Raw genomic sequence first — 25,999 nt, 5'->3', positions numbered from 1 at the left:
AGAACATGTTAATGAAGATTTTAATATTCATTATACTGTAACATTTGGGCCTGCCCTTTCCTAAAGTACATTACGAGTAGGTCCCATGACTCTTGGGATATTTGTTGATAAATTAAGTGACAAGTACAAAGGATAGCACAACGATGACCACGTAAAATAATAAAGTACTACGAAATTTTAATTTAAGATATCATTACTAAATGAGAAAACATGATTTAACAAATTTATAAATACACAAATAGGCAGCCACTGTCGAGAGTGTTACAACCGGAAGCGTACCCAACTGCATATGGAATTTCGGTGGAATGTAGCAAGCTCTTTCCTTTCTAATGGTACGGATTTTCAGATTCCCCCTTTGCCACTTGAAGTTAGCCACAATTCGTGCACAAGTCATATCTTATCAGATTATCAGCGAATAAAAAAAAAAGATTAAAAAAAAACTTTTCTGAATCACAACATTTTATAAGATAAGTTTTGTAATAATTTTGCATTCTATAACAATACATATATATTACAATTTGTTTATGTATATTAAATATTAAATAATTTTATCACGTGCGTTCTCAATAACAATGCACTCGTTATATGGAAATAAGATATTGTATATGTATATAATATGAAAGAACCTGACACCTGCAGGTCGTTGCTTCTTGTCACACTCTCGACTTATGATCTTATCAGGATGGTAGAAGTTTGGAGTTTAAAGAATTTAAAGATAAAACAATAAAAAACACGATCACTTTTTGATTTGCAGCCACGGATGCTTCAGGCACTCTGCTGCTGTAGCTCGCATACTAGTGTCGAACTCGAGCATCGGAGTTAGGAACTCTTCAAACTCGCGCGCTTCTACTTGTGACCATTCATATTTCTCTGTAAGCACCTCGAACAGTCCCCAAGGTTTCAACCCACTAATATGTTTCAACTCGCCCTTCTTATTAAAGAACTTTTTTGAGCTTTTGCCAGACAGAGCAATACGTTTTGGTATTTCTCCAAGTAATTCAATAATATGTGCTAAGTGATCTTCATCTCTGTAAAAGAAACAGCAAAGCATGTTTTTACGGTATGAATCTTGCAGAAGCAGAAGCTCGTAAGACTATAGGTGCCAGAGAAACGTTGAACTTTACCTGCAGTAGTCTTTGCCGCTATGTGGTTCAAAGAGATAGTCACCAGTTGCCAATTCAAATGCCATGCAGGCAGTGGACCATATGTCTGCAGAAGTGTCATACCCTGATCCTAATAACACCTCCAACGATCTGTATTGACGAGTTTGAATATCATCCGTAAACTTCTTGTCAATCCAACATGCATTACCAAGGTCCGCTATTTTCACTTCGACGTCACATTCCACCATGGCAGGGTCCAAGGGAGCTACAGACGCTCGCTTCAATTGTTTACTTTCAGGCGGATGCAAGTTGCGGCCTAAAGAAGAAATACAATTCCCACATAATTTATTGCAAACGCACGTATCGTTGCTGCCTGAATATTTTACCTTCGCTACATTCATCTGTGTCCTCGTGATCGGGCTGTAACACACCTTCGCCGCAACTTTTCTCCATATCACACAGGTTCGCGTTGACCATCTTTTCAGTTTGCTGAGGTAATTGATTCTCTATCTTCTCTCCGCCTACTAGACTGTCCACGCCGTTTATGTGCAATGAAGACGCGGATGGTTCCGAGGTGTCGGGCGAACCTTTGCTTTCGGTGTTATCTTCTATACTTTCTGTGTTTATATCCTGATCCGGGCTATTCGTTTCTAATTCCCCGTTTTCTCTTGTGCTATTCGCGATTTTATTTTGCTCCTCGAGCTCCTCGATCTGCTCCATTTGCTTCTTCAGCAACTCATTCTGGCGTTTAGCCTTCTTCTTAAGTTTCTTCTTCTTATTCTTTGACATTTTACTGTTAGGAGTGGGCTTTTGGAATTCCTTCGGCGCGGTTGAAATTAACGACACCGGCAATTTCATACCAAGAGAGTGAAGCTCTGTAGCTTCACAAGCCAACTTCCGTATGTAAGCTTCGTCAACGCAAATAAGAACATTTTCAGGTTTAATGTCTGTATGAATAATTTTACCTGAAATAGAAAGACGATGTTCTGTAACGCTGCTTCAATATTATTCTATATGTATCAGCTGCAGTGGTACGAGAAGATAAAATATATAACGCTCGTGTTCAGAATATATCAAAATGGAGATAATATCGAATGCTAAACAAATTTCCCCAGTCTCCTTACATTTGTTATGAAGATAATCGAGACCTTCGAGGACCTGTCTGATGATACGTTTAACATTGTTCCTTGGTATTCCTCTGTAGTTGGATTTGATGATCAATTTAAGAAGATTATGTCCAAGCACTTCAAATACCATGCAAACATGCACACCATTTATGCCGCTGATCTTGAAATCATTGAGCAACTGGACGGTTTTGTTGCGCTTAGGATCGATAGGATCTGTGTCGCGCACATCTTTTAATAATTTAATTTCATCCAATGCGGTTTCAAGAAAATGGGACGCAGATTTCACCACTTTTAGCGCCACAAATCGTTTGTCCTGCGGAACATATTTCAACACATTCCTCTCGTAAAATCAACGACCCAGAAAGTACGACGCTAAACTGTATCACATACCTGAAGATCCCAACAGAGCCACACCGTTGAGAAGTGGCCCCAACCGAGTTTGCGTGTTACGTGATAACGGCTTTGAAATAAGTCCCCTATTTTGACAGGATGATACCCTCCTTTACAGTAATCGCTGCTGTCCTCTTGCTCTTCGTCCTCGCTACTGTATACCTCATCATCGTCCTCTATTGTTTCATTACTTGAGCTATGGCATGGTTCCAATCTATAAGTTCTGGTTTAAAAACGAAATCAGGGGAAAGATACTTGTCAGAAAACGAGAAGCTAAGGAATATTCATTCAAACTTTCGCGCGCCTCGCAAAGAGAAGCAAGAACTGTAACCGAGGAGACGTCGCGAACAAACCATACACTCGTTGAATAGAATCGGGCTTAAATTGCAAGAATCGGAAAGATAAAAGCAAATTACAGAACATTAAGAGTATTTGTTACCGTCGCTGAATTTATATTTCTATCTAGCACAACTTTCTACTTATGTTTATTCAGAACGCGAATGCGATTAAACTGAAAAATCTTTGCACGTCGTTCCTTTCATATTGCAAAGCATTTTGCTCGAAGAAAACAGACATTATGCCTCGGCTTATTCGATTCAACATATTTGGAATTATGCCAATAAGATTATAGAGACTAATGTTTAAAGTAATATGAAAAAATCTCGCTCCCTTCGATGTTTAACCCAGATCCACCGTGTATGTGGAAAATAAGATGACGTATTCCTTGAACCATCTAACAAAGTCCCTATTGATTTCAGAACTACTTCCTATTTAATACTACCTTGTTTTATGAAACTGGGTGGTCAAACACTCTCAATGTTCCACACTTTGTTTATGTCCATTAACGTTTGCAATTTGGATAAAATCTCGTGGAGATCGCGAGACTTTCCATTTAACTAGACGGATTTTACGACGGAGCGACATTAATTGAGAGCAAGTTCGTCGGAATATTCCTTATCCATTGCTAAGCTACTCTCACTGGCCAATGTTTACTATCGTTAAACCGTAAAAAGAAGTCTCTATCGGATCCGGTACGGGACGTACGAGAGCGACGAGGTCCGCTTAAATTAAGAGCTGTCAGTGGGGAAGAATGATCGACGCAATTGGAAATGGGAATAACACGTTGAGAGATAGCCGGGTTACCTGTTTCCATTGTCGCTGGAATACGGTCTCTGGGCAGAAGTGTCCTGATAGAAACCCGATCCCTGTTGTCCTTGTTGAGCGGCTGGACCCTTGGAGCATTGGGCCCCCGATGTCTCCGATCCACCCTGCGAATTACCCTTCCCTTTCCGTTTACTCGGCCTGTGCCTCTTTTTCTTTGCCTGAATCGCCAGTACCCGCCTGTTCACGTCCGTCTTCGCGCTCATACCGTTCCCTGTGCCTCGATTTGTCGGGGCCGCTTTCCTCTCGTTTCCCTCACCTTCCCACACTTCCGTTTCTCACTTCTCTCCCCGTGAATTCTCCCGTTTAACGGCCCAAACGAAAGTCACTCACACTCGCTACACCTCTAGTCCCCGAGCCGTCTGCGAACGAATATGATACGGCTATTTATTATCGTCTCATTTCTCTGCTATGCCGCGCACTTTGCTCGGCGGTTGTTTGAGTATGGCCGCCCCCGCCGTCACCGTGTCTCCGGCCTCTCGTTTCGAGCGAAGCAGGTGTCGTGCCGTCCCTCGGGAACCGTCCACGCCGTTTTACCCTCCGGACACGCTCCGAACCTGCCCTCCGGCCAGCACGTTACGCCGACAGTACACACTGGCTTACATACATCAACTTCTTTCCTTTCCGGTGCACTCGCGATTTCCTATGTTCCTTCAGACTTCCTTCGCTAGTTGTACTCTCCGCATTCGATATACGGTGTCCTTTTCTATGCCGTGGTAGCAGAAGGGGCTCAAATTCGGCCAAAGCCCTTGAATAACAGTGTTATAGTTTTCGATGCTTCTTCCCAGGTGGAAGCTATATTCCCGATCGTTCCATGTATTTCGCTGCGGAGTATTTTGTACTTAGCTTAAGGTCCCCATTAATGGAGTTTAAAATATGCCATGGTGAATAAATGTATTAATTTTATTTCGACCAATCAGGGGTGAGATACGATGTGTAACGGTGATATATAATTATATAACATGGTGTATGTTCTACTACGGAGATTTTTGACCGAGACTTTCTTGAAAAAGTTTATTTGTTGATAAATGGCAATCGAGATATGAAAGTGATGTATTTAGATGGAATATTCATTTCCATGAGATCTGCGATTTAACTCTAACGCGCTTCCTGGCATGTTCTCGTGGGTGGTGTCGGGAAAAGTATTGACTCACGTGTTTAACGTAGTAGGGACATTTGAGACCATTATTAAAACTTGAATCATAAACCGCGAAACGCAATAGCCATTCGATGATAAGATCTGTGCACTAAAGCGACTTCCTTAATGAATAAAAAAGTTATAAAAGTACCACCTGCTGATACGTTAAATAAGTGAATTAAATGAGCCACAGGACAAAATATTGAATTATATCTTTATAATTCGAAATTACACCTGTTTAGTAATAAGATTTTTAAATTTTCAATTATATAATTAAAAAGAAGTATGATATTGTTATAAACAATACATCGTTGAACAAAATACTTGACCACCCCACTCTTACCTCACGAGAGGCGCTACGAAACACGGCATTCCCATCTATGACACGAGGTTTTGTGGCGCGAACAACAGCGCCACACAAAAGTGGCCGTTCTGTCAATAATCGACTCGTTTGAATCTCTCACTTTCGAGCTAACACAATTTCTTCCACTTTTACACTGATAATGACGCTAATACAAAAATGATATTAACGCGAGCATAATATTATGTAGAATATTCATAAACTACAAATAAATTGCGCTACAGAATGCCTTTTTCAGCACGCATTCGTTTCTTTATCGCAATAATAAAAATAGTTTTTCTAAATATCAAATAGTTTGTATATATATATCTACAAAGTGGTAAAAAAACTATTTTTATTATTGCGATAAAGAAACGAATGCGTATTGGAAAGGGCATTCTGTAGCATTATTTATTTGTAGTTTATGAATGTTGTTAATAATATTATATTCCTATTATCATTATTATTAGTGTAAAGATCAGAAATGTGAAATTGAAACGAGTCGATTTGAGTCGATTACTGACAGAACGACCACGTGCGCCTGGCGCTCAATGACGCAGTAGTTCGCACCACAGAACCTCGTGTCATAGATGGGAATACCATTTTTCATAACATCTCTCGGGAGGCAAGAGTGGGGTGGTCAAGTATTTTGTTCTATTTACCCTACTGAGGGCAAATTCCACTTACGCCCAAATCTCGGACGTTGCGGGCGATTTGGGCGTAAGTGGACCGCACCGGTAGTAGTGAATGCATAAGAAGGCTTACCAGCAGCCGAAACACGATATTTCGATTCGACACGTGACAGTAAAAGTCATGACTGTCGTTGTCGTCGCACTGTATGACAGCGTAAATGAAATATAACGACACAGGGACACTTCCTTTTTAATTAATTCTTCCTTCCTAACAATTATTATACCATACAAGGAGTAATGCCGCTTAACAACATATAGTTTAGGGGAAAAACTCTAGAAAACTCTAGTAACTATTAACACAAGACGCTACGATATACCGTCACGTGAAAACGGACCTTTAATCACGTTTCCCCCAACGATTGTAACGTCTGTTGCAAGATGGCGACATTATAGGTGCGATGCGTGATAAGTGACGTCCCCGACTGAATATTACGTATTTCTGGTTATAACCAAAAAATATTTTTGTGGGTGACGTTTGATCGTGGAAATCTTTTGACATTATTCGACATATAACGACTTGATTGTTACTTTCTGAATGTCTGTATGTTTGACGTGCTACATTGAAATACTACTGGTACAATGGAGGCCATATTTCACGAGAAGGTAAATCGCGATACATTTTTTATGTTAAAGAACAATGTAACGGTTTTTTGTGTCTATGCCGTGCTGACAGTAATATTTCTTGCAGCAAGAAGGATATTTGTGCGCACAGCATTGCTTGAATGCCCTTTTACAGGGGCCATACTATAACGCAGTAGATCTGGCCAAGTTTGGTCAGGAAATGGATGAGGAGGAAAGAAAACGGATGGCAGAGTCTGGTGTTGACAGTGAGGATTATAAACTTTTCTTAGAGGTAAATAATCATGCATTGTTACGTTTATATTCTCTGTTGTGGCATATTCCTCAATGTAAAAGTGACTTATAATTTTTAAAAATTATTAACACGTTCACTGTTGAGTCCCTGTATGCTATGATTTTCGATATAAGCTTTTCAATGCTTTGCCCACAGGTGCAGCAGTGAATGTGTTACCGTAAGATTTTATATTGCTTAACATAATAGTATAGCTTAATAACATTTATACATGACGAAGAACATTGGATATTTTATCTAGCAACCATCGGGAAACATGGATGACAGTGGATACTTTTCGGTTCAAGTTATTAGCAGCGCGTTAAAAGTCTGGGGATTAGAACTGATCCCATATAACAGTACGGAGCCAGCAGCTCTAATGGCGCAAAATAATCCTTCGTAGGTTATTATTTACTTCATTTTAGACATATTTGAGATATTTGCGAGTCACTTTATACCTAGAATGTCATTAATCGAGAAATTCTTTATAAGAAAAAGATGGTAAGAAGAATGAACCTATTAAAACCAATTTCGAGCCCTATATGCATTGTCATTTTTCATACAATGCCTGGGATTGTTGTAAATGTGTGATAGGGAGTTATATTTTTCAGACAGATGAAAGCGTATATTTGTAACTACAAAGGACATTGGTTTACCATAAGAAAGATCGGGAAGCAGTGGTTCAATTTAAATTCGATGCTAAGTGGGCCGCAGCTTATATCGGACACTTATCTCGCGATGTATTTAGCCCAATTGTTGCAAGAAGGTAAGTGGAACATGTCTGAGAATTAAGTAAAATTATAAATACAAAATTATGAATATTGTTTACAGGTTATTCTATTTTTGTTGTTATGGGTACGCTTCCTCAATGTTCAGCAGAAGATATTCTTATGAAGAATCCAGTGGTGGCTGCGCCGAAAGGGAAAGCTACTTCAAAGCCAGAAACGAAAGGTTACCGGCTGGGTACGAAGGAAGAAGACGAGCTTATGAAAGCTGCCCTCGCGCTGGGAGAAGTTAAAGTACCGTTTCCCTCTACTTCGTCCAGAATACCTGCTACCACGGGCGTAACCAATAACATCATGCCAGCTGCATGCACTAGAACATTAGCATTTAAAGAAGAGACAGCGGCGAGTAAACCGCAGGAGAGGATAATCCCCATCAAAGTCGAAGGGAGGGACGAGGAGGACGATGAGAATGCAGAGCTGCAAAGAGCGCTCCAGTTGAGCTTAGAGAATAATAAGAAGGACGATATCAACGAATCCCTGAAATTGAGACTGGACCTACACAATGACATTGACACAACTCATACGACGAACACGGCCGACGACGTGGACGACGACGACGATTTAAGAAGAGCTCTTCAGCTGAGTTTAGAATGTGTCACTGCCCCGCCGACACCGGACCCTGAAGATCTGCGCTGGCGTCGACTGAATCATTTCGGTATCCATACGCGGCCATCAAATACAGAAACATCCCAAAAGCTGAATACTTAATGACACATGGAAACTTTTTTTTTTAATATTACGATTATTATTAAAACAAATTTTATTTGTAAATTATAATTAACTAGTTACTTTGTATACTAACGATAAAGATAAAATAAATAAATGTATAAATAAAGGACCTGTATATGTTGAAATTGCCGATCTCGATATTATTAAATTAACAATTACGTTCGAGCTTGATAAGATGCGTTCCATTAAATTTCTTTAAATTAGATATCGGGTATCGTCGCAAACGTTGCGATCTCTTGAACATACTTTGCCATCGTTGCGTTAAACTTTTATTTCATATATGCGCAATTGAAAAGCACGTTGGGAAAGTCATTTTGTCGGACTTTCGTGTGTACGAATTTTACGGCGGACGAATATTTTTCACATTCGTCAGCTACTAAATGCACATTCACACCTCTATTCGTGTAACAGGGCGGGCGAGTAATTATTTCCGTTATGATATTACCAAAAGGCTATGAACTGAGACTTTAACCGTGGCCGTTCCGCGGTTGCTCCTGTTTTGTATGTGAATGCTGAATGTTGACATTCAACATGGCGGCATGTCGTCAGTGCTGTGCTGTGTCGTGGTGAGTTTTATAAAACTTTCTAAAGCCGTCCGATTACGAGCTTTGTAACGAAACATTTACGATACGCACGGTTGTTCGCTTCCCGACAATCGTATCCATATTCTATTAGCACGCGGGAGTCGAATGGATTTTTACGATGCCCAATGAAACGAGCGACCTCATAAAAAAAAATTAGAATCTCGTAACTGACGAGCACGTATAACATTTCGGATTTTTGTTTTGATCCCACCCGCCGAGGGGATGGATTTATCGCCTCGAGCCCGGCATCGGCTGTAGAAAATTCCCTCGGATGACACGCTAACGGTTATCCTATAATAAACCCGCACTGCCTTTAGATCGTCGCGTATATTTCAAAGATTCTTCATGTGGGTGTCCCAAGTATCGTATCCTATGAGTTATAGCAATGCACAAGAATTATGATTTAAACGGTAAATCGATGACAATAATGTCTTGATTGCTTACGCGACGTCGGTGAACGTGACCTAGAACCCGAGTAAAATCTTGGAGCGTAATTGAGAAAAAAAATATTAAAAGCACCAGTTAGAGCATAAAAAGTCAATGTCACACAGGCAGTCGATTATTGGGGATATCTTGTTTATCTGTTACATGTAGTCGCGAATAGAATGTAATAAATATACTGCTGATCGTACCGTGCATTTAAATATTCCTACCGATGTGGAACAGAAAATGTATAAATAACCTATATGAACAAATGAGGCGCTAACTCTGGTAAAAGTTTATTCTTTCCTTGCCTTGATCGGAATGCAACTTGCAGTGCAAAGTGCACATGTATTAATCGAATTGAAAATTGCATTGATTTATGTTATATCGAACTTGATGAAATTCGACAATGTAATGGAATAAATATTTCTTAACTGCGACGACCTTTTAGAAATCGTTTGGTTAGGTTCGCTCAAATAATTGTATAATTAGATGAGTCAGTTAGAAGATCGGCGCACCTCTCTGCTACTATTGAATGATATTCATTTTAGAAGCAACTTACTAAAAGCTCGTAATTGTTGTAGCTGTACGCCCGTTAATACCGGACTATGTTAATCGAACGAATGAATGTTTTCCTTTTCTATTTCAGCTTGTGTAATTGTTAGTTTAGGACATTTTTGAAACCAAGGCTCACTGTAAATTTCACAATTAAATGCTGAAGAAAGAAACGCTAATATAGAAATATTGGAACAACACAATCACACTCAGCACGCATTGAAGACATCTGAGGATTTTCAAGTCAACATTTATCCTTTAAATCTCCTATGTTTTTTGATTTACTCCTTTTATGAAGGATGACTGCTGTTTAAAAGGTCGTTCTATACTGTACGCGAAAATTGAGTAAATATCAAACAGTTGTTATAACACTCGTGTATACATACGTGGAAAGTATCGATGGTCTATGATGTGCTAAGAATTTTGTACTTGTATTAATTCGTAAATCGACATTAACTATATTGTTCATTTGTATATTGTGTACACAAGCTTTGTGAGAGAGAGTTAGGTGAGCCATAAAGTGACCGTGATTGTGATTGCGGCTGAGATTGTGTTGCTCTTGATTAAGAAGAACACTTGTACGTGTACCGATAGAGTGCCAATATCGCACAGAGTTGCCCAGGTACTCTCCGATAAATCATTTTGTGACAAACGTCGACGTACGTTTCGAGAACCTTCCTTCCACTTCTTGGTCACAAAGGAGCCAGCATTTCTGCGGCATTTTAAAGAGCCTCTCTTCCTCTGTATTAAGTTCTTGTAACATTATAATAGTGAACAAAGATATAAGGTACCAAGAACCGTTCTGTGATATCTATGTTAACACTTAAATAATTGAAAAGACTAAAAATTTCTAAATATAAGTATATATATATTGTGGTGAAACGGAAGTGAACATAGAAGAAATTAAGTAATTGTTTCAAGAGAAGAGGGAAACTTATACGTAAAGATTACATTTAAAATTGCGCAAATTCAAGACAATGTCCAACAATCCTCAGTGGAAAACGTTCCAGCCGCCAATCATGAACTCTGACCCTGCAATACTTGATTACAAGTCCATGGCTATACCAAGTCCCAAAGTTATAACGGGATCGCAACAACCCACAGCCAATATCTACCGAAATGGTACAAACTACAGTGGTGATCATTATAATATGACGGACTCGCCTCCTGGAAATGGGAAGAATGCTATACATTACGCAAGTTATACCAATACCCAGACGTCGCGCAACGAAGTCACCAGATTCCCTTTCACAACATTTACAGGAATGGAAAGAACCTCTGGTTATACAGAGGAGCCAGCAACAAATAACTCCACTTATCAGGATCAATCTGGGAATCAAGGAACTCGCGAAACTGGAATAGTTGAAAAATTACTGGTAAGAATTCCGCCACTATTATAATATCAGTAATTTCAGACTGTAATCTCTCCATTTTCTTTTAGCATTCTTATGGATTTATACAGTGCTGCGAAAGACAAGCAAGGTTGTTCTTTCATTTTAGCCAATTTAGTGGTAATATAGAGCACTTAAAAATTGGAGATCCAGTTGAATTCGAAATGACTTACGATCGGCGAACAGGAAAGCCTATTGCTAGTACAGTTAGCAAGATTTCTCCCGAAGTGGTTAGTATCTCCTTCCTGTTAACTAGAACGCGGAGATATAAAAATTTTACGAACGTCTGAGCAGGTGCTGAGCGAAGAAAGAGTTACTGGAAACGTTACAACAGAATTACATGCAAGCGGTGACTCGCAAGGACGCATCAGTTACGAAAATCGAGGGGAATGTTTTTTTCTGCCGTACACGAAAGACGATGTCGAAGGATACGTTACCTTGCTTACTGGCGATAAAGTGTCATTTCAAATCGCTACCAACCAACGGTAATTTATTTCTATTTATCACAAACGCCAGGACGCAAATTCGCAGAGTTTATATAGTTCTCTAACTGAATTACAGTGGAAATTTGGGGGCGTGTCACGTAAGATTGGAAAATCTAGCTCATCCAGTTCGCTATCGTGGAGTGGTATGCTCGATGAAAGAGAATTTTGGCTTCATTGAACGTGCCGATGTAGTTAAAGAGATTTTCTTCCACTTTAGCGAAGCTAAATCTATGAAAGAAGAACTTAGACTAGGAGACGATGTTGAATTTATAATACAAACTCGAAATGTAAAGATATATATCTGTTTTACATGAGAATAACTGTTACGTACGCAGATTCTAATTACATTCAATATTTTTCAGGGAAAAGAGGTAGCTTGTAATATTACAAAGCTACCGCCTGGTTCAATAATTTTTGAAGAAGTCGACAACGAAGTAGTAACGGGTCAAGTATTAAAACCTCTGGAGAGAGGTACCGCAGCTCGTCATCAAAATGACCCACTGCCCGGAAGAATTCGGTACAGAGATACAGATCATTTTGAAGTAGAAATCCCTTTCGGTGACAAAGATCAAAAAGGAGATTTCACTCTCAGGTATGGATATTTATAAATCGTTTCCCTTTTCTCCTTTATCCTTTGTTGAAGTAATTATAAATCGATATTTTCTAGACACGGGGACTGGGTCCAATTTCGTATCGCTACGGATACTAGAGATCAACTCAAAAGAGCTACCGAAATAATGTTGTTACCCGAATCTTTTACTGTATCCGGCGAAAGACGAGAACAAGGGATTATTGCTGTACTTAAAGATGGATTCGGCTTTATACGTTGTGTAGATCGGGATACGCGACTTTTCTTTCATTTCAACGAGGTTCTCGATGTTGACAGAGAAATTAGCGTAGGCGATGAAGTTGAATTCACGGTGATTCAAGTAAGCGTAGTAACTATTATCGAAGCTGCGCTTTGAATCCTCAAACGTATTTTAATTAAACATTCGTCGCAATAGGATCCTTCATCATCGTTTTCGAATAATCGGCAAAGTGCAATTAGATTGAAACATTTGCCAGCTGGTACGGTTCAGTTTGAAACGATTATAGAGAAAGATCTATTGGGTACTATAATTCAGGGTGTAAATGGCACCGAACCGGGCCTTATTGGATACATGAAAGAGAATCAACAGAAGAGCGTCATTTTCTTCAGCAAAGATTGCGATCCTAAGAATATTCCGAGATTAAACGACAAGGTATATCTATATTTCTTCGCATCACCCAACAATCCCACGGCGCATTTTGTTTAAATTCACAAACATTCCAGGTGCAATTCAGTATTTGTCAAGTGAAACGAAACAAAGAACTTGTTGCTGTTGACATATCTCTAATAAATTCTTCCGGCGAGAAAACTCCGAACGGCAACAAGAAATTGAACGGGCAAGTTTGCCAAGGCTTCATTGCTGTTCTGAAAGATGGATTTGGTTTTATTGAGACTGTAAATCATGATAAAGAGATATTTTTTCACTTCAGGTAAAGGGATAAAAATATTCTTGCTGGCGGGGGATCGTTTCTCGATCGATACAAATTTATACATACGCGCGTTTGTATTGTTTAGCAATTTTGAAGGAGACGTTAGTGCTTTGGAAGTAGGGGCTGATATCGAGTGTACGATCAGTTCTGGTAATGGTAGAGGTAACGGCGGCTGCGTGGCCGCGGATTACGTGAAAATGGTACCTCGCGGAAGCATTCCTAGGCCGACGCCGGTTAGCGAAGTGCTTGACGGAACGGTCCTAAGACCTTTACGAAGTGCGAACCCGGACCAGGCAGAATATGCTGGTTTGATAAAGATAAACGCTACTACCGAAGATGAAGTCACCCCGGAATACGAGTTCAGGATTATGGGGCTTGTCAACAAACGCGAGCTGTTACAGGCCGGCGATCCTGTACAGTTACAGGTGGACTCGGCCGGTCATGCTTGTAATATCGTAGCGGTTAGAAAAAAGAGAAGAGCGACGGTGGATGCGGTGAAAGGCCCTTTCGGTTTTCTTGCTTACGAGATTGATGAGGGTAAGAAATTATTCTTCCACATGAGCGAAGTTCGAGACCATGCAATACTTCAGCCGGGAGATCAGGTTGAGTTCGTTTTAATTACGAATCAACGTACTGGTAAATCGTCTGCATGCAATGTAACACGACTAAGGTAAAGCAACTATCATGTACCTTTTACGTAGCCGGCGCCATGGTTTATCAATGCATTAATCGTTACGCTTTTGTGTCTCGTTTGGTTATGTAGCGATGCAGCCCAACAACGACCCGAACGTTTGATAAGTCGATTGCGTACTACATCTTTAGAAGACACAGGTCCTAAATTAACAGTAGTTAGACAACCAAGGGGGCCGGACGGCACGCGTGGATTTAGTCAGGAAAGAACCCAGCGTACCCCTGGTGCCATCGAAGAGTAACGTCGTACTGAAACGGTTACTGCTTATCCAAATTGTAATCTACATTACTTGTTTTTAGTCCATACACTTCGGTACCGAGATTATTATTATTATTATAAGCATGATCGTAAACATTTGCCAAATTGAGACTAATGTGACAACAATAATAATATTGATAATAATCGATCCATTGGGTTATGATCTTGTTGAGAAAAAAAGGAGGAATATGAAATAACAAACGAGTCATTTTATCGTCATATGAAATATGGAAGATAATTAGAGAGGCAGTTTGTCGGAATCACTCAATTTCTGTAAAAAAAAAAAGAATCTGGAAATCTTGTTTCGTTCGCAAGAACGTATAAGAGACTTTTAATTGATTGCAAAGAAAAGTTGCGAAATATTATTGAAACTTTTAATTACCTATACTTTTTTTCAATAAAAAAGAAATTGACAAACATTTCCTTCATTCAGTTCATTGTAAGTACAGTTGTATAGATTGGGGAATAATTTAATATTGAACCGTTGACAACTTGCCTGTTTACAATGTTCAAGAATAATGTCCCATCTGTCTTTATAAAAATATACGTACATGTTGATACAATCTTTATTTATATTATTTTCTTTAGAGTATTTGTTTTACCTATATTGTACACCACGATTGATTTAAATGTACAATAGATAAAGGCAGTCGCGTACAGCGCAGAATATGTATGTACGAATATTGATTGGCCGTATAATCAAAGAAAAAAAAAAAAAAAAAAAAACCGAAGAAATTGCATCCGTATCACTTGTTGAAACATGTGGATTTAAATGATTTTATAGTGAGAGGAGCAGACATGCGTTTTATTATATGGATTATTGTAACGTGACACTCTGTTGAAAAAAAATGTCTATGAATTTGTAAAAAAAAGTTACAACTGGCCAATTGTTTGTCCTAGATAATATATAATATATAAATATATATACATGTCGTTAAGTTCCTGATGCAGTCTCGTGTTGTAAAATCAAACTATTTAGTATTACGGATTCAGCCGGTATGTAATACGAGGGGGAAAACAGAATTACAAAAAAAAAAGTACTTATGTGGGAAGTAAAGCAAGATCGCATTTTATAAGTTTTGCCATCAGAAACAGCAAGCGAGGTACACGTGGCATTATGTAGAGATATAGGAGAAAGGAGTAAAATAAGAACAAAGTGCATAACACAAGCACGACACAAACTGAACGTTTGTCTGAGAACTCATGGATCCAACACATCATGTGCATACATATTGTAAAATTATTGATGAATAAACAATGAAACTATCAATTCCATCTTTTCCCTACGAATCTCGGGACTACACATTATAATTTCTCCGCGATTGCTCGCGACAAATTTTCGAGCAGTGACCGACAAGAGTGTTAATGATATATACAATATATTTATTATGTATGTACAAAGATGTGAAAATTGTCACGAAACGTGTTTATGTTTTGTATTTAGTGTGCTAGATATTTTGTATTTTCGATAGATGGAAGAAAGAGAAATTGTAAATCAGATTACAACGCACTCATAGGGGAACGTTCCTCGAAGACGTAGATGGCCTAGCCCCGGGCAAACTGCAAAACGTAATTATCATTTTATTACGGGAAGCCTCCCGACCAATGCTTTCTACTTACAATTAGTATACCTCCGTCGAGATCTTAGCATTTTACTTCGAGTGTAGGTAATGTATCGATCATACCGTTAGATAATTTGGGAAACTCGATGCAAGGAAATATGAGACTGCAAAGTCGTAAATATATCTATCGTCGATGACGATAGCTACTAACGTTTATCGCAGCGTGATCCGTAATAACCAGTTCCTTCGCAGCGGCATTGAAATCCAGGTTCCGACGATATTTGCAAGCATGATCCTCCGTTCAAGCAAGGCTTCAATCTGTAGCATATATCGCTACGTTTACCTGTATAATAATAATAACAATAAAAATTGAACACTCTTCTAATACATTGCCATGTGTACGACAAACTCAACTATCACTCTTTTTCCACGCAGTCTGAATGGGATTAGCGAGTGAGCCATTACCTCTTAGCGCCTCTTTGCAGTCATCGTTATTATTATATCTGTATTCGGAGGAGCAACCATAGCCGCAGCTGCATTGCGCGTTATAAATGCGACATCCATATTGCATCTGATCCAGATCGCAAGCCCGTGACAATGTGCTTATTGCTAAAATATAGTGTACATATTTTAGCATTAAAATATAGTAAAATGAACTAAATCTTAATATATAAAGCAGAAAGTGTGTGTGTTTGTCTGTCGACTAAAAACTTTCGAACTGTAAACTCTGGGGTTACGAAATGTATCCCAGTCCATTATGCTTAGCTAATCCAGATGAATTTGACTATTTTCACAAGAAAGTAAATAAATAAAAAATTTTTTTTTTATAAAATCAGAATCTAAATTTCGAGCGAAGCCGAGCAGTAAAGCTAGTATACTATATATACTAAACTATAGTGGAAACATTTTAGCACTCATTCCCAGATAGCACACATCGTCTATAAGCCGTCTTCAGACGTCTTAAAGACGGCTTATAGACGACGTGTAATCAATTGTTGAAATATTCGAATGAACAGTGTATCTACTTTGGACTTCTTAATTTTATTTTTATAAGAGTCGGATGTTTAAACTATAAAGTCCATTATTCCATTCTTTCGCTTTCTTTAAAGATAAATTTGCAAATCTGCATAAATCATTGCAGATAATTGCTATATCGTTTAACTTGACCATAAAAGTAAGAATAATGTAAACAGGAGGGAAGCTGCTGTAAATAAGTGGAACGTAATAAAGTTGAACGAGTTTGAATCAACGCACGCACGAAACAAAACGTGGGCATTAAGAATCTTCTTGATATATTTATTAATGACAGAATTTGGCAGATTTATCGTGGAATAAATATGTAATCGACAAATTACGGTCTTTAATTTTCCGCAAGGTTTTGGAAGTGGACGTTCTCTATGCAGTGAACGTATCTGCAGTTTATTTACCCTGAAGAGATAATGCCACGGGCTATTTGTACCGGATGTGTCCATTGCACTTCCCACTTGTCCAAATTGATAAATGTTTAACGCGAGATAAAGGCGTGTCTGCGTGGGTCAACGTGATTTTTGGATGTAAAATATTTGTTACTGTAATTACTGTTTAAACATCGTCATCGCTTTTACTCTATTACGTGGAGCATGCTACTGCAGTAACGGCCGTTATTTATAGAGGACGTGCCGCAAGGTGAAACGAGCAAGATGAGACGCGGAGTGCGCATCGTCGAAAGCACACTTCATTATCGTGGCGTTTTATCTAACTACTCGGTGAATGAACCGAGATGTCTCTTTCAACACAATTCTCCATATTTATTTCGCGCCGAACGGATTCACTATATCTTCTATGAAAGAGAAATTAATAATTAAAAATAATATCGAAGAACATGATCTGCCCTCGATATTAATTTAAGCATTCTAACATCCTCAAACAAATTTTATGCGCTTTTAAGCTTTCCTAATTACAAAGAAAAGTTACAAAGTGATGATCTTGTAAAAAAAGAAAAAAGACTGGAATAATCAGTTATCAATATTTCCCACCTGTTTTTCCATCGCTATGAAAATTTCTATAATTTCAGAAAAACAGGTAAGCCAACGGTAACATGCTCTGAAATCGTACTTACTTTTCTATACTCGATATATCGATTTACGGTTGATAGTTCCTTCTACGCAAAACATTCTACTTCGCAAAGTACAATATATGTTCGCACGAAGTGAAACGTATATAAAATGTAAGAAAGGCGATCATACCTACAATTACGAGTAGCAGAATTATCGGCAGTACAAGTCTCGGTAGCATGATGGGCCCACGAAAAGCTTTACCACGAAGCCCCGATGAAATGTGCTGATAACGATAATCCGGCCAATCGCAGAGGACTATGGAGATGTCGACCGACGACCGGTGCGCCTGCGGGTAGGCTTTTGTCGGAGCTCTGTGGGGTCAGAGGTCGATCGTTCGAAGGGGATTCTTCTCACGCACAGACTATCGTGGATAATATCGGTGCTCCTCGCGTCGACGAGCAACGATACTCGTTGATCGCGCTGACCGAACTGAACTGTTTACTCCAGCCAGCTGGAGGCGACTGCCCCTCGATTACTACTAGCTAAATACAGACTAACGCAGTTAGCTAGGATGCCACCAGTCAAAGAAACCATGCGTGGGGTGGTAATCAGTCATCGGACTGCACAACGCCGAACTTTTCAACAGCCTCTCTGGAATTTTAATTCTCTGCGTGTACACGATGACCTACTAATGCAATTATTATCGCTGTTAATCGATATTTAGAGTAACAGCGAATATCCATTATCGCGATTAGGATGTTATGTATTAAGAAAATTGTTTAATTTTTAATGTTTCATTGCACCTAGATTGTGTATCAGGGGCGTCCGAACTTTTTTCCAGCCGGGGGGGGGGGGGCAACTTTGGGATGATGGTAAAGAAACATATACCCCTCTTGCTTTTTTAACCCATTTTATAGTGCCAATTTAATTAAAAATTTAAAACCGAAATTTAAAAATATTCCCTTCTTTAGTATAAACTTAATAAAGGTCAGTTTTGAAAAATAAGCGATTTCTTCTCAAAAGCCAGAAGGAGCAACTGCCCCTTTTGCCCCCCCCCCTGCGGACGCCCATGTCGTGCATTCTTTCCTGTTGATACAAATTAAGATTTTTGAAGTAGCATGGAGCTTTTAGAATTGGTCCCTAATTTGATACAGGATCTGATACACTTTCTCGGATGGACCATATTATCGACACAGAACATTATTGTGATTTTAGAAATTGGAAACTCGATTGTATAGTCGAAATTTTCTTTTTATTTACTTTTTACTAAGTTCCCTATTTAGTGTACTTTTACGGTTTTTCCGAGAGAATAAATAGCAAGAATATTATCGTATTTTAAAGTTTGATAACATAAGACCCCACGGTCATAATTCCGGAAGTAGATGTAGCGCGATCACGTAAACGCGCACAATTTGTTCATGGACCTTTCATGGTAGAATTTTTGTTCACGAGATAAAGGCAATTGGCGTGAAATATATAAAGCCGTAATCGCTGAATTTTTAGAGTGAAGTTAGATTATGATATCAGAATTTATACTGGAATCAAAAATTGGGTCAAGGCAGTTCATTAATTAGGACGATAGTTTATTGAAGAGGGCATAATAATCTCCCAATTTTTGGACGGATTAAAAGAATTTCAAGGCACTTCGTTTACATTAGGCTACTAACTTCGAGTATTACTGCGAATATTTAACAAATACTTCGCAAACTTAGCCTGAGCTTTGATCACTACCATTTCATTTGATTTCATTATACATGTATAGTTGATACTTCGGATTAAAATCATAACGTGTCTTGATCGGTAAATCTTCTTCGCGATAACTGACCAATTCATTCATATTCTAAAACAATAAGATTTACATAGAGTATAATCTCGTGCCGAATAGGAAAACATTGGAATAATTCTAGTTAGTACCTTACATGAAAGTTTGATCATGTTGTTCATGAATCATTGTTGCTCTTCGAGACTGTACCATACCAGTTTGCCTGTTATACAATTCTCGTACCAAGTTATCCTTTTCTTGCTCAAGTATCGCTATTCGCTGGCTCTTTTTACTAACTTCCTATTTTGCAATTGTTGCACATCAGTTCGATCATATTCTTTTATTTATACATGTAGGGTGTTTATAAATATGTGAGACAATATTTCAGGGACGATTCTACTCATCAAGATAATAAGAAAAGTTGGTATGTCCGATAATGCTTAGTTTTGCAGTTATAAACATTTTTATATTCCGTAAAATACCGGCCCGAAACATCTATTAAAGAGCAACCGGCAGGCTGGCGCGTTTGTCAGTTGGCCTAATATATTTCATTCATATCCTTTCCTTCGCGTCTTTAAAAAAACAAAGGCGAAATGATAATCAATATATCGATCCGCAGAAACACAGCTGGGCTTCGTTAAACGCCACTTTACTAGTCGTTTCGGACCCGTGTTTCACGGAATATAAAAATGCTTATAACTGTAAACTATGCCTTATCGGACATTTTCGTATACCAACTTGTCTTATTATCTTGATGAGTAGAACCCACCCTGAAAAATTGTCCCACATATTTATAAACACCCTTACATAACAGTTATTTACGTAAACTTACCTCTGTTAACCTATGATTCTGTTGCTTTAGCCTAGAGAGCATATCCTGCTGAAGTTGCGTGGACGTCGGAGTACTAAGAAAGGCAAGATTCATGTGAAGAGGAAGCCCGCCGCGTTCCCAACTACTTATTAATGCAGCCAAATGTCTATTGACTTCCAGCACCCGAGCTCTTTGTAATTCTAAACGTTCTTGTTGCGCTTCTGTCCACTGCTCCTGAAACGAACGATGAATTTGTCAAACACGTTTAAAATAATTGCACGAAATCCGAACGAAGGATTTTATACCACGTGAGACCCCATACGTCCAAGGTGTTTGATTTTTTCCTGAGTGGCGGAGATTTGCTTCAAGTACCATTCTTTAGCTTTATCAATCGCAGTTAAACCTTGCAGCAACACATCTTTCTCTTGCTCGATTTGTTTCATTCTTTTCATCTGAAAATGACAACAATTTCAAATAGTTTCGTCCAGCGAGGACTAACAAACAGGCTTCCCAACTATGCAGTTTATAAGAATATTACACAAAGGTACAGTGAGCTGCCTAAACCTAGTACTGGTTAATATACAGTGTATAATTATGTACTACGTTAATAATCATGCATACCCAAAACCAATCACCAATTGTTAGTTGGGAATCCTAGAGGAGAACATCTTTACCATATTGTAATCAATACCATTCTGCAACGTATGACGTCTGGGTTCTCTGCGTCGATTTAACGGTTTCTTAGGTTGAAGACCAACTTGATTGTTTTGCAAGTCGACTGCTTTACCATCTCCCAAAGCTCGAGCCGGTCTCAATAATGTTCTAGTATCTGCTCTATAGTTCGCTGGTAACTGCCGTTTATCTATAGCCTTATCGTCATTCATTAATAAACCCATTTGCCAATTTTGTAACACAGTTCGGATTTCAGATTTATCGAAATTCCTGTCCGAGCCAATAGTCCTAGCTTCTAACGCAGCTCCGGTCCTCGGAGGTTTCGGAGGCCCGTACGCTTTATTCAGTTTTGATTCGGCTCTGCTTCTACCATCCATTAATTCTAATTGCGCGTTAGCATCTTTGCGCCCCGCTAATAGCTGCGGCATGCTTAAGGTACGTTGCTGCGATATGGCATTATTTGGCCTTATGGTCGCTGTATTTGGAGATGTCCACGGCGTCTTGTTCTGACTGTCAGGGATGAGAATAGGCGCAGACGGTGGTCTCTTCGGCTGGCCGTCATGTTTCTTGGAATCAGACTCGGCTTGAATTTGCAACAGACAAATCTTAAGCCCCGTGCAAAATCTTTCGAAAGATAATAAACCATTAGTCGGCGTGACTTTCTTGAGACTGTCCAAAACACCCTTCGGAAGACCTTGCGTCCCGTCGTCTTGCCACCTGCCTTCAATGTCCGAAAACTTGACGAAGCCAGTATTCTGATCGTCCATTATATCGAAGAGCGTACGCATAGCGGTAACAAAATGCTTTGGCAGCCCATCGGCGCTTGAAGTTTGTATTTGTGCCATGTTTATATACGAGCTTGATTAGAATATGGTTAATAAGGCAATGTATATTCCTTTAAATATTCCAAACTCATGCATTATCGTGGCAGTAAAAGGTACAGCATTGTGTTTCATACGAACCATTCTTTAAGTTAATCATCTTGTTTATTAACTATTATTTTGTACACTTGACAGTTTATCATCTCATTACTCAACATTTGCTAACGAGTATTGTGAAATTAGCAACTAAATTCTCTTTAACAGAATCAACTATATTTAATATTCTTTCGAAACATCTTTCCTGCTGTTTCGGATAAATGCAACCAATCTTGTTTAAATATTCTCATCAAACCTTTAATTGTATTTAACTAAATGCAAGCACAACAGATGGAACAGGTGTGTCGAATAAGCACAAAGATACCTAGAGCGTGTTATAGTTATTTTGCTCGTAGAAACGGTTCTTAAAGAATGCTTTTTTCAGTTCAACTGCGTAAAGCTTATACGCACAGAAATAATTAATGAAAACATCGTTTGCATAAAAGCGACGTACGATTAATCAGAAGAAAAGGAAATAAATTGTGGTTACAAATGTTTTAAATTTGTTCACCGATAGCTGATAAGTGTTCGTAAGAGCACAGGTGGGGAATAGGATGCGCCTGACATCTTATGAGAGTTCTTGCCACAGGCACAGCGAGGTACATATTGCCAGGACCACAGACGAGGTATAGAATATACCTCCTATTCCTCGTCTGTGCTATATACCTCGCCTGTGGTACAGGCGAGATGTATCGGTAACGTTGCATGCGACACAAAAATGGTAAAATGGCTCTCGGAGTTCCTGTGTGATAAAAATTTATACATGGGCGTAGCGAAAGTGGGACAGGGGGCGCTGTCCTTCCCTGGCGTAGGAAAAAAATAATAAATTAGTCATTCGACTAAAATTAAATTAATTAATTATAAAATAAAAATAAATGAAATTGTGAAGTACATAATTTCGCATTACACGTCCTCGGTTATATTAATTCCAAACCACGTGCATAAATTCAAAATTCGGTTTCACTATTTATTGCCCCTCCCTGAATTATTTTTGCATTATTGTAATATAGGTATCACTGAAAGTATGTAATTAGTAGTATAAGTTAGAATCTGCAAAATTATAATAATAACTCGACAATAATGCTTGGAAGTTGGACATGCTATTGTAACCAAGTACAGAGGAGGACATACTATACTGAATGATATTATATAAAAATGAATGAAAGGAATAATACTGGAAATAATCTCACTTCAATATTATATTTATTTTTAAAGTAACAGGAATAAAAAAGTAATTCGCGGTAGATATAGGAACACTTTAAATTTTTTTTATTTATTGTTACATTTTTCCAAGACTATTTTCATCCAGTAACGTCTCCGGAGGGCAAATCAAAGAGCGAGAAGTGGCGCAGATGTTTCGAGACAGTGACTGTTTAACGAAGAGACGCAGAATTTTGGAGCGCATTATTCCCTTTACTAATATATTTTCATACGTGACAAACTGTTGTAACGTTTCTCCCATGTTCAATAATAGACAAGTCAAGTTACTAAAAATATTTTTCAAGTTACTAATATATTATACATTTCCTATGTACTTTACTGATATGTTAGTAGAATTGTACAGCGTTGAGATGTATTTTACATGAAATAAAGGGGAATTGTCTTAAATTATGAAGATAATTATATTCTTTATATGTTTTGCCTGAAATTAGTTGTATTTTCTATAATAGACAAATCTATTTGTTGTATTTTCTATAATAGACAAATGATGGAAAGCTGATAGTGATTTTATACATAAAATGAAGTGAAATTATATATTTTATACTTAATAATAATACAATATTAATCAGCATTCATTTCTACATACTTATATTAATTTATTGTAACACTGTAAAAGCCTTTTCTGCAAATAAAGTGGGAAAAACTTGAAAAGAACTGTATTATTATTTAGAAATACCTTTTACATATTCCTATCCAAATTCCAAACCTTTGCAGCTTCGATTCGCAACTTTAAAGGTGACGCCTTCGAAGCTGAAATTCAGAATACCTCTTTTCGCTTCATGTTCTCCTGATACCTGGGCCAAAATCTGGCAAAAATTTTCAGAATGCACAAAATTGGGCTTTGTAACAGGAGAACATGATGTCGAAAGAGGTGGCACTAAGTAATGTCTCCGGAGAGAGAATCGAGGATGCCTTCGCAGCTGAAATTCAGAATACCTCTTTTCGCTTCATGTTCTCCTGATACCTGGGCCAAAATCTGGCAAAAATTTTCAGAATGCACAAAATTGGGCTTTGTAACAGGAGAACATGATGTCGAAGAAGGTGGCGCAAAGTAATGTCTCCGGAAAGCGAATCGAAGACGCAGAACTATTCGAAGCAGAAGTTTCGCTGAAATTTAGGATACCTCTTTTCGCTTCATGTTCTCCTGATACCTGGGCCAAAATCTGGCAAAAATTTTCAGAATGCACAAAATTGGGCTTTGTAACAGGAGAACATGATGTCGAAAGAGGTGGCACTAAGTAATGTCTCCGGAGAGAGAATCGAGGATGCCTTCGCAGCTGAAATTCAGAATACCTCTTTTCGCTTCATGTTCTCCTGATACCTGGGCCAAAATCTGGCAAAAATTTTCAGAATGCACAAAATTGGGCTTTGTAACAGGAGAACATGATGTCGAAGAAGGTGGCGCAAAGTAATGTCTCCGGAAAGCGAATCGAAGACGCAGAACTATTCGAAGCAGAAGTTTCGCTGAAATTTAGGATACCTCTTTTCGCTTCATGTTCTCCTGATACCTGGGCCAAAATCTGGCAAAAATTTTCAGAATGCACAAAATTGGGCTTTGTAACAGGAGAACATGATGTCGAAAGAGGTGGCACTAAGTAATGTCTCCGGAGAGAGAATCGAGGATGCCTTCGCAGCTGAAATTCAGAATACCTCTTTTCGCTTCATGTTCTCCTGATACCTGGGCCAAAATCTGGCAAAAATTTTCAGAATGCACAAAATTGGGCTTTGTAACAGGAGAACATGATGTCGAAGAAGGTGGCGCAAAGTAATGTCTCCGGAAAGCGAATCGAAGACGCAGAACTATTCGAAGCAGAAGTTTCGCTGAAATTTAGGATACCTCTTTTCGCTTCATGTTCTCCTGATACCTGGGCCAAAATCTGGCAAAAATTTTCAGAATGCACAAAATTGGGCCTTGTAACAGGAGAACATGATGTCGAAAGAGGTGGCACTAAGTAATGTCTCCGGAGAGAGAATCGAGGATGCCTTCGCAGCTGAAATTCCGAATACCTCTTTTCGCTTCATGTTCTCCTGATACCTGGGCCAAAATCTGGCAAAAATTTTCAGAATGCACAAAATTGGGCTTTGTAACAGGAGAACATGATGTCGAAAGAGGTGGCACTAAGTAATGTCTCCGGAGAGAGAATCGAGGATGCCTTCGCAGCTGAAATTCAGAATACCTCTTTTCGCTTCATGTTCTCCTGATACCTGGGCCAAAATCTGGCAAAAATTTTCAGAATGCACAAAATTGGGCTTTGTAACAGGAGAACATGATGTCGAAAGAGGTGGCACTAAGTAATGTCTCCGGAGAGAGAATCGAGGATGCCTTCGCAGCTGAAATTCAGAATACCTCTTTTCGCTTCATGTTCTCCTGATACCTGGGCCAAAATCTGGCAAAAATTTTCAGAATGCACAAAATTGGGCTTTGTAACAGGAGAACATGATGTCGAAAGAGGTGGCACTAAGTAATGTCTCCGGAGAGAGAATCGAGGATGCCTTCGCAGCTGAAATTCAGAATACCTCTTTTCGCTTCATGTTCTCCTGATACCTGGGCCAAAATCTGGCAAAAATTTTCAGAATGCACAAAATTGGGCCTTGTAACAGGAGAACATGATGTCGAAAGAGGTGGCACTAAGTAATGTCTCCGGAGAGAGAATCGAGGATGCCTTCGCAGCTGAAATTCCGAATACCTCTTTTCGCTTCATGTTCTCCTGATACCTGGAGTCAAGTTCAAGTAGTTAAAATGTACAATGAATTTTCTACGTTTACAGTACCAGCCGACTTTCCATTTAAATTTTTAT

The 25,999-nt window shown here is 38.8% G+C and overlaps 5 protein-coding genes and 1 long non-coding RNA gene across 10 annotated transcripts; 2 read left to right on the top strand and 4 right to left on the bottom strand.

Annotated features, from left to right (window-relative positions):
• Positions 1-157: 157 nt before the first annotated feature.
• Srpk (SR splicing factor protein kinase) lies at positions 158-4,636 on the bottom strand. Of its 3 annotated transcripts, none has more exons than XM_076814456.1 (6): positions 3,764-4,636; positions 2,621-2,834; positions 2,228-2,543; positions 1,490-2,068; positions 1,125-1,419; positions 158-1,028 (listed from the first exon to the last, which is right to left on the bottom strand). In XM_076814456.1, the coding sequence occupies exons 1-6, from the start codon at positions 3,985-3,987 to the stop codon at positions 737-739; spliced, it is 1,920 nt and encodes a 639-aa protein (XP_076670571.1). In that variant the 5' UTR covers positions 3,988-4,636; the 3' UTR covers positions 158-736. The 3 variants fall into 3 exon arrangements, with proteins under 3 accessions (XP_076670571.1, XP_076670564.1, XP_076670578.1); XM_076814449.1 differs by having other exon boundaries at positions 2,621-2,843; positions 3,764-4,635; XM_076814463.1 differs by having other exon boundaries at positions 2,621-2,816; positions 3,764-4,632.
• Positions 4,637-6,330: 1,694 nt separating this feature from the next.
• LOC143374074 (ataxin-3) lies at positions 6,331-8,440 on the top strand. Of its 2 annotated transcripts, none has more exons than XM_076821939.1 (5): positions 6,331-6,554; positions 6,640-6,804; positions 7,064-7,200; positions 7,413-7,567; positions 7,678-8,440. In XM_076821939.1, exons 1-5 carry the CDS (start codon positions 6,531-6,533, stop codon positions 8,292-8,294), a joined length of 1,098 nt encoding a protein of 365 aa, XP_076678054.1. In that variant the 5' UTR covers positions 6,331-6,530; the 3' UTR covers positions 8,295-8,440. The 2 variants fall into 2 exon arrangements, with proteins under 2 accessions (XP_076678054.1, XP_076678046.1); XM_076821931.1 differs by having other exon boundaries at positions 6,334-6,554; positions 7,633-8,440.
• Positions 7,623-9,479, bottom strand: LOC143374092 (uncharacterized). Its single transcript, XR_013086604.1, has 2 exons — positions 9,344-9,479; positions 7,623-9,269 (listed from the first exon to the last, which is right to left on the bottom strand). It is a non-coding gene; the product is annotated as an uncharacterized LOC143374092 (long non-coding RNA).
• On the top strand, positions 8,720-14,403 carry Unr (cold shock domain-containing Unr). Its single transcript, XM_076821897.1, has 11 exons — positions 8,720-8,881; positions 9,972-11,253; positions 11,319-11,498; positions 11,563-11,753; positions 11,830-12,040; positions 12,116-12,345; positions 12,421-12,682; positions 12,758-12,994; positions 13,066-13,271; positions 13,357-13,941; positions 14,035-14,403. The coding sequence occupies exons 2-11, from the start codon at positions 10,855-10,857 to the stop codon at positions 14,201-14,203; spliced, it is 2,670 nt and encodes an 889-aa protein (XP_076678012.1). The 5' UTR covers positions 8,720-8,881; positions 9,972-10,854; the 3' UTR covers positions 14,204-14,403.
• Positions 14,404-14,812: 409 nt separating this feature from the next.
• LOC143374086 (uncharacterized) lies at positions 14,813-18,368 on the bottom strand. The gene is made up of 4 exons (XM_076821952.1): positions 18,008-18,368; positions 16,248-16,391; positions 15,994-16,125; positions 14,813-15,780 (listed from the first exon to the last, which is right to left on the bottom strand). The coding sequence occupies exons 1-4, from the start codon at positions 18,054-18,056 to the stop codon at positions 15,716-15,718; spliced, it is 390 nt and encodes a 129-aa protein (XP_076678067.1). The 5' UTR covers positions 18,057-18,368; the 3' UTR covers positions 14,813-15,715.
• Positions 18,369-19,384: 1,016 nt separating this feature from the next.
• LOC143374063 (suppressor APC domain-containing protein 2) lies at positions 19,385-22,356 on the bottom strand. Of its 2 annotated transcripts, none has more exons than XM_076821918.1 (5): positions 21,066-22,356; positions 20,697-20,843; positions 20,413-20,625; positions 19,733-19,880; positions 19,385-19,658 (listed from the first exon to the last, which is right to left on the bottom strand). In XM_076821918.1, the coding sequence occupies exons 1-4, from the start codon at positions 21,906-21,908 to the stop codon at positions 19,734-19,736; spliced, it is 1,350 nt and encodes a 449-aa protein (XP_076678033.1). In that variant the 5' UTR covers positions 21,909-22,356; the 3' UTR covers positions 19,385-19,658; position 19,733. The 2 variants fall into 2 exon arrangements, with proteins under 2 accessions (XP_076678033.1, XP_076678024.1); XM_076821909.1 differs by having other exon boundaries at positions 19,738-19,880; positions 21,066-22,355.
• Between the last annotated feature and the right edge of the window lie 3,643 nt (positions 22,357-25,999).

This window comes from Andrena cerasifolii, chromosome 1 (assembly GCF_050908995.1).
Source record: "Andrena cerasifolii isolate SP2316 chromosome 1, iyAndCera1_principal, whole genome shotgun sequence".
NCBI classification, from domain to species: domain Eukaryota; kingdom Metazoa; phylum Arthropoda; class Insecta; order Hymenoptera; family Andrenidae; genus Andrena; species Andrena cerasifolii.
Note: the sequence above shows the minus strand (reverse complement) of the source record. Positions and strands in the feature narration are given on the sequence as shown.